Consider the following 17266-nt stretch of genomic DNA (forward strand, 5'->3'; position numbering starts at 1 on the left):
CCATAATGTCAATCTTAGTGCCTGTGGAATTGGTGTTCTGTTCAGAAAGTGGTCTTCAGTGCCAATGAATTCAAGGCTATTCCCTACTTTCTCTATTATCAGGTTCAGTGTGTCTATTTTTATGTTGAGATCTTTGATTAATTTAGACTTGGGTTTTGTGCACTCTAAAGACCCTAGATGTCAGGAAGATCAGGACTTTACCATACCAGAGTGATGCATACTTTATTGTTCAAACTGAGACACTGCTAAGAATAGAAGGACGGTGTTGATGATAGCAAGCACAAACCAAACTCGTCCTAGGCAAAGTGGAACAATCACCCCTAACTTATAGTTATTCCCTTTACAAAATCTAAAGCTAAGATTAAATTTCTAAGGTTATCCGTGCTTCATTTTATCTTTTCTTTCTTTGTCTTTGTGTGTGCTTTCTAGGTATGACCTCAAGGACACCAGTAAAATCACACTGGTTGACATAGAACTGATAGCAGCCATGGGTCCTCCAGGTGGTGGAAGGAATGCAGTCACTCCCCGTTTTATTCGACATTTCAATATCTGCACCATCAATTCTTTCAGTGATGAAACTATGGTCCGGATTTTCTCATCAATCATGGCATTCTACCTTAGGTCTCGTGAATTTCCTCCAGATTACTTTATAGTTGGAAACCAGATAGTCAGTGGGACTATGGAGGTGAGCACGTAGTGCAATGTAAGACGTGTTAGTGGCAGATACTTCCTTTACTTGGTCTTCTTTAAAAAATGTCATTCCCTGGGCCATCTGTGGTTTCCTTTGTCAGAGATCCTGTTCCAGATGGTTTAAGAGCAGGAAGATCATAGAAAATTTTGAAAATGGAGAACCTAACTGGGGGTGAGATTTGGCTGCTATCCCTAAGTGGATGTTCTAAGACAAGCAGTTTGACCTTTTGGAGGCCTAATGTTTAATCACTAAAATGAGATATGATACATGTTTCCTAAGGTTGTAAGAAATTTTCTCATAACCAGTACCTACCACATCATAATCATTTTCTTGATGGTTAGGTTCCCACTGTGGTATTTGTTAAATTTTCTCTTTTCTGTCTTCCTTCTTATTCTTCATGCTTTTTTCTTTTTATTTATTCTTCTCTCATACAATACATCCCAATTGCAGTCTTCCCTTCCTCCACTCCTCCCAGCCTCCCACCTCTGCTCTGCCTGAGATCCACCGCTCCTCCATTTTCCTTCAGAAAAAAGCAGGCCTCCCAGGATAGCAACTGAACACTGCATAACAAGATGCAATAAGACTAGGCACAAACCCTCATATCAAGCTGGATAAAGCAACCCAGTAGGAGGAAAAGGGTCCCAAGAGCAAGTAAAAGAGTCACAGACACCCCCCACACTCACGCTGTTAGGAGTCCCGCAAGCTAACGACCATATCATATATACAGAAGACCTAGTGTAGACCCACGCAGGCTCTGTGAGGCCCTGTGAGCCCTGCTTAGTTGATTCTGTGTGATGTGTTCTACTGGTGTTCTCAACCTCTCTGTCCCCTACAATCTTTTCTCCCCTGTTCTGTGGGATTCCCTGAGCTCTGCCTACAGTTTGACTGTGAATCTCTACATCTGCTCCCATCAGCTGCTGGAGGAAGCCCCTTTGATGGCAATTAGGCTAGGGACTGACCTGGTCTTATGGGTGTAATTTTTTAAGAAAATAAATGTAAGCATCTTATTATATACACATTGCTTTTATTCAGACCACATACATTTCGGTGAAAACTTAGAGCATGCAAGGATGGGGATAAAATACTTATGCCCATGTGGTCAAAGAACACCTCCTGATTCAGGGTGTTATCTACCCTTACTCATAAGCCAGAACCAACCTCATATCAAGTGTTAACAGGGAAAATAATGCACTCGAAGGTAATTTAGTAATAATCTCACCAAACTAAACTGTCTGGACGCTTGATAAACAGAGGTCTGGGTACAAGGTATATCTTTGAAGGGCATGCCTACAGTGACTTACTTCCTCCCACTAGGCCACACCTTGTAGTTTCTTCCGTCTCCTGATAACGCACTGCACTATGAACCCGTCTAGGTCAGAGTGCAGGATATAATCTCTTCCCAAAGCCCATCTTCACCATTCAGGCCTCCAACAGGAGAGCCATTGGTGGGAGCATTTCAGATTCAAACCATGACTAAGTGGAAGATTTATTCTGACATAGGAAAGTGCTTTATTTGGATAATATAATATTTAAAATATAACTCGGTATGAGTGGGCCTTGGCCATGTAGAAGAGATTTTTTTTTCTCTCATTGAAGCATTAGAGATTACCATGGGTAGGCAGGGGGATAAACTACAAGCATAGCAAATAAAAAATAGTCTTGTCGTTCTTTTTTGTCAGGATATATTAAACGATTAATTAACCTTTTTAAAGAGAATTAACTTTTCTATGATGAATACATCATTCAGGAAAAATATACTTTTTTCTATATTTTGTCAATTAAGATAAAAGAAGAATAAGAATCTAATAGGACGGAAGGGAGAGAATTGATAGATTTAAAGTCATTGCTAATCTCAAAGACATTATTTCTTCTTTATTTGGGGTGCTTTAGAATGAGTTACCTGATTTTAATTTCAATTGCGATTTTAAACTGCTTAATATCTTCTAGATTGCCTGTAAGTGGAACAATGGCAGTGAATGGGAACTAAAGTCAGATTAAATGGAACCCAAGTTGAGGTACTATTCAGTTCACTCAGCTTCATAGTACCTGGTTGAGTGCTAGAGATCAAAATGAACATATACTCCATGCTAGGTTCAGTGTTTACATGCTTTCCGGAGCGAAGTAATCTAATAAGATAAATGAAATATTATTAATACTATTTTAGGGCTGTTAATTATAGGTATTTCACTTTTGAATTGTTGCATTCTTTCCTCCACAGATATATAAGCAATCTATGGAGAATCTTTTGCCCACTCCTGCAAAATCTCATTATACCTTCAATCTGCGTGATTTCTCACGTGTCATCCGGGGCTGCTTGCTCATGGAGAGAGAGGCTGTGGAGAGCAAGCAGACGATGATCCGCCTGTTTGTGCATGAGGTTCTCCGCGTGTTTTATGATCGCCTCATTAATGATGATGATCGAAACTGGCTCTTCATGTTAATTAAAACTGTTATCAAGGACCACTTTAAGGAGCCATTTGATGCTCTCTTTTTTCACCTGCGAAAAGAGAGTGCTCCAGTAAGTGTATTTAGCAATCAAAAGCATGTCAGGTTAAAATGAGATTTCATGAGTAATTTTTGTGAACATTATCTTACAAAAATGGGCTTGCTTTTTATTGAACACATTCTGATGTTTGTCCGTAAGAATGTATGTTGTATAGAGGTCATCTGGAGTTATTTAGGTGTTTAGGTTATTCTATAATGGCTGTTAATGAGACCGTACAGAGTGCATAGCATGGTACCAACTCATATGCTATTCTTAGCAAAACGAATCGGAAAAGATGGCTTTCCGGTCTATAGAAAAAGCATCTGAAGAGACGGGTCAGCAGTTAAGAGCACTGGCTGCTCTGGTAGAGGACCAGGGTGATTCCTACCACCTTCATGGCAGTGCACGGACACCTACATTCCCAGCTCCAGGAGCTCTGACAACCACTTCTGGCCTCTTCAGGCATAGCACACACACAACACAATTAGATACAAACCAGCAAAAATCTCATAAAATCTCATAAAATAAAAACAAATCTTTTTATTCCCAGTCTATAGAAAAAGCAACAAAATTTTCTAGTTGCCAAATAAAGTTGTCATTTTATGTGTTAATTTTAGACAAACATTGTTTGCTATCTTAATATTTAAAGTAATTAGCTAGCAATCAACCCATGACATACATAAAACTATTTATATTTTTTATTAAATTTATTTTGTAATTTAACTTTTATAACTTTATGATTTATACTCTACAGGTAACTGAAGAAGACATAAGAAATCTCATGTTTGGGGATTATATGAATCCTGATCTTGAAGGAGATGACCGAATTTACATTGAAATTCCAAGTATTCAGCAGTTTAATGATGTTGTTGACCAGTGCCTAGATGAGTATAATCAAACCCACAAAAGCAGAATGAATCTTGTTGTGTTTAGGTACCTATATTTTATTTATTTTTTCTATTATTTTATGTTTTAAAACAATGTTTTTTATTTTACATACCAATTTCAGTTCCCTCTCCCTCCCCTCCTCCCACTCTCTCTACCTCCCCCCCCCCACTCCACCCCCTCCACCCCTCAGAAAGGGTGAGGCCGCCCATGGGAAGTCAACAAAGTCTGTCTCATCACTTGAGGCAGGACCAAGGCCCTCCCCGCTTTATCTAGGCTGAGCAAGGTATCCCTTTTTGGGGGGTCCAAAAAGCCATCAAGAAACTAGGTACCTGTGTTTATGTATGTGTTTGAAACTTTTATTTATAAATATTCATGAAATATTTTAAAAATACAGTAAATACCTGTCACATATATTACAATATAAAGTACAAGTAATTTATTAAGTTGCCTGTTTCAGCCAACACTCCCCTTAATCTATATTAATAAAAAGAAACTCCTGATTTTTTTCAGACAGAGTATGTTCAGAAGACAACCTCCAGGTGCCAGTGCTCACCTTCCCACCTTGTTAAAACAGGACCTCTTTGCCACTACATAAGCCAGGCTATCCGGCCTAATGGACATCTAGGACTCTCAGATCTGTGCCTCCATTTCCTATAGCTGTGCTGGGATCACAAATGCTTACTTGAACCAGCTGAAACATGATTAATAAAAACTCAGAGACAGATATTGGGGGCCAACCTGAGACCAGAAAAGCAAAGTAGTCAGCCCTTGGCTCTTACCTCTACCTCAGTCCAAAATGATGGTCCTGCCTCCAGGAATCCCAGAATGAGACTGAGAGCTGTCTCCTCCTGTTTTATAATCTTCTCTAGTTCTGGGATTAAAGGCATGCACCACTACTGCCTGGTTTCTATGGCAGGCTAGTGTAGCTACTGGGATTAAAGGTGTGTGTCATGGCTGCCTGGTCTGTAAGGCTGGCCAGTGTGACTGTTTCACTTTTCTGATCTCCAGGCAAGCTTCATTTGTTAAAATACAAATGAAATGCCACTACATCCAGATGTTATGTGAGTTCTGGAGATCTGAACTTAGGTCATTAGGCTCTTGAGGCAAGAACTTCCCCAACCCCGGTTCCTGCATGCTTTAGTTTTTCAGTAAATTTTGTGTGTGTGTGTGTGTGTGTGTATATATATATATATATATATATATATATATATATATATATATATACTGTGCAACATCATGTTATCAAATATGTATGATAAAGTGGTAAGTAAAGGTACATGTAAATTGCTATGGAAAATAACTTGGTTTTGCTAGGTATGTTTTAGAACATTTATCAAGAATATGCCGCATTCTAAAGCAGTCTGGTGGAAATGCGTTGCTAATTGGGCTTGGAGGAAGCGGTCGGCAATCGTTAACTCGTCTGGCTACATCAATGGCAAAAATGCAGATTTTCCAACCAGAAATTTCTAAGAGTTATGGTATGAATGAGTGGAGAGAGGATATGAAGGTAAAAAAATATGAAGATATCCAGTGTGAAAATGACTAGTAAAAGTAGTATATTTGTATATTACTACAGTATTACTGTAATACTATATAGCTATAGTTATACTGCTCTATCCGTTAGGTGACTGCTATGAGTGCTTTACTTACGTAATCTCATCCCAACGGTACAGCCCTGGGATACGGCAGGTATAGATGTCTCTGTTTCACTGTTGACACTGAAGCTAAAGGAAATCATATAGCAGAACAAGACTTTGTAATGCAAGTTCTCACAGTTGCCCCTGCCCCTGTCTTCATTCTGGTTTGGGAAGACTTATTTCACAGGAATATGTGATTCCCATATCCAAAACGAATCTCACAACAGTCATTCCCAGCTTGTGGAACTTAGTCCTTCTTCTCCCTCTTCTGGGATGTTTCCTGAGCCTAGCGGGAAGGGAGTGACGTGGACTTTCTGTTTGAGGCCGAGCACTGCACTCAGTTGTTCTCTGTGTCTCTGCTAGTTGTGAGTCTGTGTTAATGACCACCCACTACAATAAGAAAACTCTCTAATGAGGGGTGAGAGACTAATCTGTGGGCAGAAAGGTAAGTACTTAGAAGGAGTTTAATGCTGCCTTGGTTAGTTTCTATTGCTCTGAAAAAACACCACGACCAAAAGCAAGTTGGGGAGGAAAGGTTTATTTGGCTTACAATTCAGTAGCACAGTTCACCATCAAAGGATGACAGGAACTCAAATAGGGCAGGAACCTAGAGGTGGGAGCTGATGCAGAGGCTGTGGAGGGGTGCTGCTTATAGAACCCAGGACCACCAGCCTAGGGATGACACCATCCACAATGGGCTGGGCCCTCCTGCATTGATCACTAATTAAGAAAATGTCCTATAGGATTGCCTACAGCCTGGTCTTGTAGAAACGTTTTCTCAATTGAGGTTCCCTCCTCTTAGAGGACTTTAGTTTATATCAAGTTGACATAAAACTATCCAGCACAAATGTTATTTCCATTTATCAAAAATAACACTAGTTTGCTATTCCTCTAGGGAAAATCACCACCCCCAACCAAAGACTTTTGAGCTCTCTCCTGTGGATCAGGCCTTAGACCAATCAAAACTGTTGTTTTCCCCGCATCGTAATGTCCATGCCACTGTTTGACCATTGGGCATTGTAGTTCCCAGGGTTTACAGCCCGGTAGGACTGTGGATGACCTTTCTTTTTTTCCTTTCCTACTTGCTCCGCACCTTTCAGTAAGTAGTAGGGCTCACCACCAAGTCCCGTGAGTGACCAAGTCTCCCTTGCCTGTGTAGTCTTTGTTTTTGGTTTTTGTTTGTTTGTTTGTTTGTTTTGAAGGGAGGATCCTTGGGAAGCCCATGCCTAATACCTCCAAAGGCGGTAACCTACACCAGAGACTATACTTTTTGTTTGATAATTTATGGCTTCTTGGAGGAGCTTTGTCATATCACTTAATTTTAATCCTGGCTGTACCTATAATCTCCTAAGAAGTGGTCAATTTTAACAGATATCTGCAAATCATGTCCACCAGACCACTAAGTTCATTTCAGTTGGGAATTTTGCTTGTGACTGGCCAAAAACAATGGGAAAAAAATAGCTCAAGCTAACTTAAGCAAAAGAGGACATTGTTTATATTATGTAAGTGTTCAGAGGTGGATAGTAATTTAACATGATACAATTTAAGGGCCCAGTTTAGAAGTTTCTCTATACTCTCTGGAAGTATTCATTTGTCTCACTTTTTCAGCTGGTTCAGTCCATGAGGCAACACAGTTGATCCAAGTATTTTGTATTATTGGTCTTGGTAAGCATCCTTCTCAGTACAAGAACCATGTTTTAAGTCCAACTCAATCATTAAAGTAATAGGCCATTCTTAATCACATGCCTCTCACCAACTGTTATGTCTGGGAGCTTCAGGAAACTAAGTGGTTTGTATTGTATAGGAGAAATGGAGTTGCTGGCTGACAGCCCCACCAGAATCAAACCCTTAAACTCAAGCCTAAAAGGAAGGGGAAAGCAAAACCTACACAATCCACTGCATTCCGCTGATTAGTACATTTTCCTTTAAGACCTTGTTAAGAAATGTAGGCATGAAGGGCCAGAAGACAGTCTTTCTGATCACAGACACGCAGATTAAAGAGGAAGCTTTCCTAGAAGATATTGACAGTGTGCTCAATACTGGCGAGGTTCCTAACATTTTTGCAGCAGATGAGAAGCAAGAAGTAATGGAGGTAAGAGCGCGTTGGGGGGAAATCCTGCACCCAGCACAGGAGTTTTCTTATCATAAACACTTTGCTCTGCTCTTCAGGAGACACAGAACTTATACAATCAAGCAATTAGATAAATATAGCTTATACAATTTAAAGCATATTAGTTTAACATGTCATTTTAGTAAAGTTAAAATCTAGCATTATTTTAAGTCAGAAATTATTCTATAATTATTATCTTCATAAAATATATGTTACTTAGCATGCTTATGGTTGATGAGAGTTTAATATCATCTCTTAAGATGGTGAGAGAATCAGAGCTAGGTGTGGTGGTACAGATCTTTAATGCCAGCACTCAGGAGACTGAAGCAGAAGGATCACCATTTTGGTGCCAGCTTGATCTATAGTTTGAGATACTATTTCAAAAACAAAACAAAGTTGTAAACAAAAGACACAGGAAGAAAGGAAACATGACCAACATCTCCCTTGATTAGTTGTATGGCTTTCTGCTGTCCGGTATAATTTTCAAAAGTCTTACTAAAACTGTGTTTTCTTTCAGTTCTAATATATATATTAGAATTCATATATATATGAATGATACATGTGAAAGTTAGCTTTTGTGATCTAAATGACAAGATACAATTGTATAGCACCTACTTCTGTCAACTGCCAGACACTTTGATCCCCATTTCTAAGACTTATTCCTTTTATATTGACTATATTTACTTTTATCCATGGAACTAATTACTTATATCTGGATGTTTCCTCCTGGATTGAAATGGAGTTAGCCTGGTAGTCTAAGCCCTCTCTGCTTTTGCCTTCTATGAAATAGGAGCACAGACAGCAGTCCCCCTACATAGGGTTATAATGAGATAAGGGAATCAAACAAAACAAGCACTTAACGTAGTGTTTAACACTTAGAAACCCTTCAGTAACCCTTGGTATGTTTATTAGTTTGTGGCCTGGGTTGAAAAAAAAATGCTTTTGCTTTTTCCTGAGCAATACCAGTGATGTCATCACAATCCTGAATGATGATGTTCTCAAATAATAGGAAGACCTCATTTCTTCATAGAATAGTTACCTGTGGGGAGTGAGATATAGTCAGAGTTTTCCTGCTCTGACTGGCTGCTTTCAAGTGACCAACATGGAGACTTAATATTAAGTACAAATTCTTGGTCAATAGCTCAGGCTTGTTACCACTTAACTCTTACAAATTCCTTATTTGTGCTCTACCACATGGAGGTACCTTTATTAGCATGGTAAGTTCATCCCCTGCTTCCTCAGTGTCTGCTCATGATTTCAGACTCTGCCCTTCTTCTTCCCAGGATTCTCTCTGGGTCAGACTGTCTTGACCAATCTCTTCCTGCCCAGCTGTCAGCCAATCAACCTTTTTAGTAACAATAAAAGCATTATATATTTTCAGTGTACAAATATTGTTCCACAACATTTTCCCCTTTTGTCTAATTAAACGGAAGGTTTTGACTTTAACATAGTAAGACTATATACAACAAAAACAGTTATCAAGTATTTAGTGTATAAATATTGTTTCATGGCGGTAAGATTTTTTTATCTTTGCCTGACTTGCTTACTTTAGCTGTTAACTGTTATTATTATTTTTATTAAACTTCTCTACTTCACTATTTTTTATTTGTATATTTTATACACACTTTTAAAATGTTTTATTTTTGTTTTTTGTTTTGTTTTGTTTTTTTGAGACAGGGTTTCTCTGTCTTTGGAGGCTGTCCTGGAACTAGCTCTGTAGACTAGGCTGGCCTCGAACTCACAGAGATCTGCCTGCCTCTGCCTCCCGAGTGCTGGGATTAAAGGTGTGTGCCATCACTGCTTGGGTTAAAATGTTTTACTTTTATTTATTTGTATGTGATTGTGTGCCAGTACCTACCTCAGATCCCCTGAAACTGAACTTACAGGCAATTGTGAGCCACCAGACACGGATGCTGGGAACTGAACCCTGGTCCTCCAGAAGAGCAGTGAGTGCTCTTGACCACTGAGGCATCTCTCTATCCCCTGCATACGTTTTTGGGATGAGAGCTTTCTGTGTTGCTGGGGCTTGGCCACAAGTACCTGGGCCCAAGTAGTCTTCCTGGTTGAGCCATCTGAATAGGCGTGGCAACAGATGTGCAACACACCCAGCTTATGTCTGCCTTTTTTTCTTGAAACTGGGTCTCATTACTTAGTTCTGGCTGGTCTCCTCCGCTTATTAAGTGCTAGGAATATAGGTATGCACCAGTACATCCAGTCTACATATTTTTAAAAATATTTTCTTTATTCTTTAACAGTTTCTTACATGTACACAATGTATCTGGATCATGTCCATTCATTAATTCCCTTCTCCCTCCTCAGACCCCTCACCTACAACCCCCTCCTTCCTACCTCATGTTTTTTTTGTTGTTGTTGTTTAAATAATTCAGTGAATCCAGTTAGCACTACCAGCATGTACCTGGGTGTGGGGCCGTACACTGGGGCAGAGGCAGCCTCCAGTGGCCATGCCCCTGAATAGAATTAACTCTCCCTTCTCCAGCAGCTGTCAGTTGCCAGTAGCACTTCAGGTATGGGTGAAGACTAGTGAGCCGCTACTTCATCCATGCTGGAATACTGACTTTTTGGTGCAGGTAATTACAGCTTCCATGAGTTCGCTAGTGCAACTCATGGCCAGAAGACAGCGTCTCACAGCACCTCCCCCTCTCCTCCCTCTACATTCTTTTCACCTTTCCCTCTATGATGTTCTCTGAGCCTTAGGGTGTGGGTAGGGGAATATGATAGAGATGGCCCATTTGGGTCTGTGGACTCAGCAGTATTTTAACCAGGCATGAGTTTCTGCATTAACCCTGGCCCACTGCAAAAAGAAGCTTCGCTAACCGAGGATGAGGACAGCACTGGTTGATAAACAGGAATTTTTAGAAGGTAGTTTGACAACATGTCCTCTTGAGCCATGGAGTTATGACCAAGTTGACAGTCCCAGGCATAAATTCCCTTCTGTGGAGCAGGCCTCATGTCCAATCAGAAAGCGATTAGTTCCCCATTACAGCCATGCTGCTCTTAAACCAGGGGGCTTACCTTACCTCCAGACTACATATCTTTAAAGTTAACACAAGGGAATCATATTTTGTGTATTCTTACATAACTTAGTTTTTGTTTATTTTGCTAGTGTTACCATAGCGCATACACAATACCTCTTTCGTTTTCCCTATTTTCGTATGCGTGCACACTAAAGCTTTCTTATGACTTTGTGCTTTGCTCACCGCCCCGTGGCCTTTACCTCCCTCCACGTAGGCTTCATTCTGCTTTAGATTTAAGTTCCATGTTTGAGAGAGAACGTTCAGTATTTGTCTTTCTGTCCTTCCCCTCCCAGCATCCTCTCATTCTCCTCACCCTTTCTTTAGACTTCTTTCTCCACATTTCTACTGCACATCATGTGGATCACACACACACACACACACACACACACGTGCTCATATGAGAAAACATGCTTTGAATGCTTGTCTTTCTGAGTCTGGCTTTTCTTTGTTGTTTAAAGGTTATGTAAAAGCTAGTGTGAAAGTGAGAAGGATGTTTTGTGAGTTTAGCCAGTTTCTTACTGATGGACATTATATTAGTTTCCATTATTCCTCTAAAACGATGTTGCATTTAGGCCTACATATAATCTTGATTGAGTTTTTCTGATTATCTTTACCAGGTAAATCCTTAACAGATAGTTGTTTTTAAACATCCAATGGTATGAAAATAAGAACTTAAAGACAGTGATACAAGCCTCCTATCCTAATATCTGGTCTTCTGGTTTCTGCTCTGTAGGGGGTCCGTCCGGTGGCTCAAGCTGGCAATAAGCATGATGAGCTCAGTCCGTTGGCCCTGTTTGCTTTCTTTGTGAACCGCTGCAAAGACAACCTTCACGTTGTCGTGGCCTTCAGCCCCATAGGAGACGCCTTTCGCAACCGGCTGAGACAGTTCCCATCCCTCATCAATTGCTGCACTATTGATTGGTTTCAGGTTTGTTTCGTTTTGTTTCAAGGGAGTAGAGTTGCTGCTAATTCTGAAAATTTTTACCAAAGTCATATTTAAGCTTGATTAGTACTCAGCACGTGTTTATCAATAAGTTTCTGTAATGATGGGCATAGTACTTAGCACCAGGAGCGGATGAGACTATGGGACAGTTCATAGTCTGGACTAGAAAGCGTAAAAGCAATAGTTAGAAAGAAGAGAGACATGATGATGATATACAAAGTGTGGACTAGTGAAAACAATGAATTTTTGAATTATAAAAATTAACTGGCAGGCGGATCTCTGTAAGTTCGAGACCAGCCTGGTCTACAGAGCTAGTTCCAGGACAGGCTCCAAAGTCACAGAGAAACCCTGTCTCGAAAAACCATAAAAAAAAAAAAAAATTAACTGGCTGCATCGAAGGTTAGATTTGGAACCATAGGATAGTGTGTGTGTGTTTAACATAATATATAATACTACATATATGTTGTGTATTGTATATGATATGATTAATCCAAATTTCTATTATCATTTTATGGTTTTTTGCATTTTAAATTTTAATTATTTTATTTTTATTTTTTTAAAAAAGAAAACAAACTATCTCTTTTCATTTTACATACCAATCCCAGTTCCCATTCCCTCCCTCTCTCCCATCCCCTCCACTTTTCTCCCCACCCTACTTCCCATCCACTCCTCAGAGAGGGTAAGGCACATTGCTCTGAGAAAGGACCAAGGCCCTCCCTACTATATCTAGGCTGAACAAGGTATCCATCCAAAGAGAATAGGTTCCAAAAAGCCAATATAAGCAGTAGGGATAAATCCTGGTGCCACTGCCAGTGGCCCCACAATCTGCCCCAACCACCCAACTGTCAGCTACATCCAGAGAGTCTAGTTTGGGCCTATGCTGGTTTTTGCCATTTGAGGATTGAGGAGCGCGCGCGCAGCGCGGGCTTGTGTGTGTGTGTGTGTGTGTGTGTTTACTCCTGTGGAGCAGGCCTCCAATCTAATCAAACAGTGGTAGAGAACCTCACCCCTGCACCAGTAGCACATCTTGCTCTAGACTACTATATTTTTTAATTAATTGATTATTTTTATTTCAATTTATTTTATGTATATGGGTATTTTGCCTGCATGTATGCCTGTGCACCAATCATGCCCCAAAAGGCCAAAAGAGGGCATCAGTTCTCTGGAATTGGAGTTAAAGATTATTGTGAGTGCCATGTGTATGCTGGATCCTCCAGGAGAGCAGCTAGTGTTCTTAGCTACCGAGCCCAATTCCTATAGCCCCCATATTTTAAATTTTAATACAAAGAAAAGTAAGTGTGTGTGTGTGTGTGTGTACAGGTGGGGGATTATAAATGGATTTGGTTCCCGTGATTATGGAGCCTTACAGTTGTCAAGATCTTCTTCAGTCCACAAGCTGCAGGTTTTAAAGAGTCAATAGTACAGTTCTAGTATGGAGGCCATGAGGCTCAACACTTCAAAGATCTCCTGTTTTACTTCATTTCTGAGTCAACAATAAGACTAATGTGACAGCCTGAGGGCAGTCAGAGAGGAGAATTTCCTCCTTATTTGGAAGAAGGGCAACATTTTTCTTTGGTTCGGGACTTCTCCTAATCGAAAGAGGTCTACTGACACTAGGGTGGTGGGTTATACCTCTAATCCCAGCACTCAGGAGACAGAGGGGCAGAGGCAGGCAGGCAGGCAGGCAAATCTCTGAGTTCAAGGCCAGCCTGGTATACAGAGTAAGTTCCAAAACAGCCAAGGCCACAAAGAGAAACCCTGTCCTAAGAAACATAAACAAACCATACCTAGACTTTTCTTTCCCGTTTACCAGTTCCCAAATAACCCATGTGAAGACTTAATTATAAATGTTTGACTGATAGCTCAGGCTTGTTACTAGCTAACTCTTACATTTAAATTGACCCATTTCTACTAATCTACATTCTGCCACATGGCATTATCTCTCTTTCATCTTGTATCCTGTTTCCTCTCCGTGTCTCACTGGCAGCTCCTCTGGCTCCACCCTTCTTCCCAGTGTCCTTAGTCTGGTTTTCCTGCTTAACCTTATCCTGTCTAGCTACTGGCCAGTCAGCTTCTTTATTAAACCAATTTCACCCTCATTTACACAGTGTACAGAAGGAATATTCCACAGCAACAAACAAAACAAACAACAAAATATATCTTAAAATGTGAACTGCTCTAAAAGGAAAAACTTTCAAGCATCTTGTTGAAAGTAAATAAAAGGAAATCAGGAAAATATTCTAATAAAAACATAAAGAAGCAATTCCTGTTTAATTAAACATTTGAAATATTTGTTGCAAAGTATTGTTTTAGGCACTGAAGATCCAGCAGTGGTAAAAAGGAAGTGCTTGCCTCCATGGGTTTTGAAATTCTGTGAAGGGTTGAACAGATGCCAGTAGTAGACAAATGAGTAAATGGAACATGAGGTATTAGTATGTTCTGGGGACGGCACTCAGCACAAGAGGCTGAATAATAACAGAGAGAAGATGATTCTAGAAAGAGTGTTCCAGGAACACTTTATGTTACTTTGGGTATAAATATGAAGGAAGTGAGAAAGTAAGCCATACGAAGGTCTGAAAAAGCAGGGTTCTGGTCAGAGGAAAAAGAAAAAGGCCTGGAGCGAGATCACAATTGGCATAGTTCGGGATAAAGCAGAAGAAAGCATTTCACTAATGTGCAAAAGACTAGCTAAGAAGAACATTTGGGTAGAAGAAAATAATAACTTCAGCTTTGGATGTTATGATAGGGATTATGAAGGACTTCTAATGACAGAAATCCAAATTAAATAAGTTTTTTCCCTCTGTTCTCATATGGGGAAAGGAACTAATTAATATTGAGTAGAAAGCATCTCCTACAATGGACATGCTAAAACTGAGATGCCTAACAGGTGTCCAAGTAGAGGAGAGGTGAAAGTGACATAATTATGTTCTTAATATGTAGTGTGTCACTAATGCTTATTGTGCTAGCCTTATTCTCATTGTCATGTATAAAGAAATCTAAAAAATATTGGAACCTCAGTCCGCTTAATTCTCTTTTCCTCATTAAATTTTCAACTTCATATTCCTAAACTCTTCTATATGAAGTCACTACTTATGTTGTTGGATTGAGACTGCTCATATTTTTAAAATAATTAATTTATTTTTCTTTTATGTGCATTGGTATTTTGCCTGCATGTGTATCTGTGTGAGGGTGCAGACGGTTGTGAGCTATCATATGGGTGCTGGGAGTTGAACCCGGGTTCACTGGAAGAACAACCAGTGCTCCTAAACACTGGAGACTACTCATCTTTAATAAACTTTTCTTCTCCTTCTTTCCAGCCATGGCCTGAAGATGCTCTTGAGCGTGTAGCCGTGCATTTCTTAGAAACCCTGGAGCTGACTGAGGTTGAGCGGCAAGAGATAGTCCCAATCTGTAAACACTTCCACACTTCCATTATGGTCCTCTCAGAAAGGTCAGGAATAATGGTGCTGAAAATATGCAAATGCCTTGCATTTTCCACCAAAGTGCGGCATTTTAATATTTATTTCATTGTCTTCTAATCTTTCTGGTTATGTAATTAGTTGAAACCCTCAACTAGCAAGTAATAGAAAAGAAGAACTTACTTTGAAAGTCCATAAATGTCTGTCTCACAAAGATCTGAAAAACAACCAAAAGTTAGAATCTGTGAGAAACCGACAACTGTTTTTCTCTGGTGTGCATCATCGCTTGCTTCTGGCCTTTCCTTGCTTTCTCTTTGACTGTGTTTGGAGGAAGCTGCCTCCCTCTTGGCTTCTGAGCGTACTTCTTGCTGTTTTAGCTGGAGAAAGAAGCTAACCAATTATTTCTAGCTTCCTGCTCCAATTTTATCCCCAAATGTGATTATCATTGTGTCTCATGCCCAGCCCTGATCTGATCAACAGTGGTTGGTGTGGCAGATTTCTTAGGTAAAAAACACTGTTGCTGAGACACTGGGCAGAAATTCCTGAGAAGGTGAGATGACTGAATGGTGGGGAGAGGGTCGACCATCTAGAGTCAGTTATCCAGTATGAGTGACTGGGAGTGTGGTACCAAGAAGTGTGCTGTAGTCTGCATTCCGTGTTTATCCCCTGTAATATCACATATATATCACATACATATGAGAAACGAAGTTACTTCTCTTGGGTTTTGAGAATGGGTCAGGCCCTGAGAATGTAACTTATAATTGTCCGGAGTTTGGCTGTGAGGAAGCAGAGCAGCAGCAGTGGGGTAGCAAGAGGAAGATGTAGAGCTAACTAGGAAGCTGTTGAGAGGAGGCATGCTTCAGAAGCAGTAATACAGAAGAGTTACTTTAAGGCATATGTATCTCACGTGTGTGGCCTTATACGTTCAGTCAACATGTAACATACAGTGTAACTCATGCTTGTCCCATTTGCAGTTCCCTTTCTGGACGCTTGCCCATCTCACACAATGGTTTGAGTGTCTTACCTTGTCTAACAAGGTCAGAGCCTCCTGGTGTGTGACACATAGAAAAATAAAAACTGTAATTTTTTTTGCTGTAGTTCACCTTTTATAGACATTTTTGTTGGTTGATTTATTCTTTTTAAATGTGTCATTATTTGATATTTTTTCAGATAAGGACTTTGCATATGGTTATATATAGATTTCTGGAGTTTAATGAAGTTAAAAGACTTAGCATGTTCTGCATAAACTTTAACCTTTATTCATAATCGCCTACGGGTAATGCTGCGCCGAGTCTACATCGTGGTGGAATCCATTACTTGCGCTGTAGCCCGTTGCCTGACTCCTTTCTAGGTTCTTAGAAGAGCTGGGAAGACATAACTATGTCACTGCTACTTCTTATCTCGAACTTATTGGCTCCTTCCGGCAACTGTTGACTAAGAAACGGCAAGCTGTCATGGAAGCAAAACAACGCTACGTGAATGGACTTGACCAGTTAGCTTTTGCTGAGTCTCAGGTAAACTTGATAAGCTGTCCAAAATAATAATATATACTGATAAATGTAAAAAAAAATAATAACAAAAAATGAGAGCAGCTGTTGGCTAACAGTAAGATGTGTACGAGGTTCTGCTATGTATTTCACTCACTTTGTTTCAGTTTTCCTTTTAGCAACTCCAAGAGGTGGTGACTCATAGGTCCTCATTTTATAGATGAATAAGTTTTAAAGAAACTCATTAAATTGCCCAAACGAGACTTAAAAATACATTGTTTTATTTTTAAATAATTTGTTATCATTTGAGAGTAGAAGAAATCTATTTTGGCTTTCTATTGTAGCAGATGTTAAATATAAGTTGGGCTTTTTCTACTGAGTCCAATGCTATTAATACTCACTAGTGTTTTGTTTGTCTGTCATGGTATAAGGAGAGTACCTGAGCTGGCACTTCTCCTATTGTTTCATTTCCTCCATGGCCTCTTGTCCCAGTGCCTTGTGAAATACCTAAAATAGTCAAAGCCTTTTGTGAGAAGAACTGGATATGCTCTCACAATTATTTTAGCATGCA

General features: G+C 39.9%; 1 protein-coding gene across 1 annotated transcript in view; it reads left to right on the plus strand.

Moving 5' to 3' along the window:
- Dnah12 (dynein axonemal heavy chain 12) overlaps nt 1-17266 on the plus strand; it is a 159293-nt gene that overhangs the window by 81873 nt on the left and 60154 nt on the right. The window contains exons 41-48 of the mRNA XM_075988847.1: nt 430-685; nt 2910-3209; nt 3931-4109; nt 5379-5571; nt 7632-7793; nt 11580-11774; nt 15107-15240; nt 16560-16722. Coding sequence (XP_075844962.1) covers nt 430-685; nt 2910-3209; nt 3931-4109; nt 5379-5571; nt 7632-7793; nt 11580-11774; nt 15107-15240; nt 16560-16722 — 1582 coding nt within the window. The remainder of the gene's footprint in view (nt 1-429; nt 686-2909; nt 3210-3930; nt 4110-5378; nt 5572-7631; nt 7794-11579; nt 11775-15106; nt 15241-16559; nt 16723-17266) is intronic.

This window comes from Microtus pennsylvanicus, chromosome 10 (genome assembly GCF_037038515.1).
Source record: "Microtus pennsylvanicus isolate mMicPen1 chromosome 10, mMicPen1.hap1, whole genome shotgun sequence".
Taxonomy (NCBI): Eukaryota; Metazoa; Chordata; class Mammalia; order Rodentia; family Cricetidae; genus Microtus; species Microtus pennsylvanicus.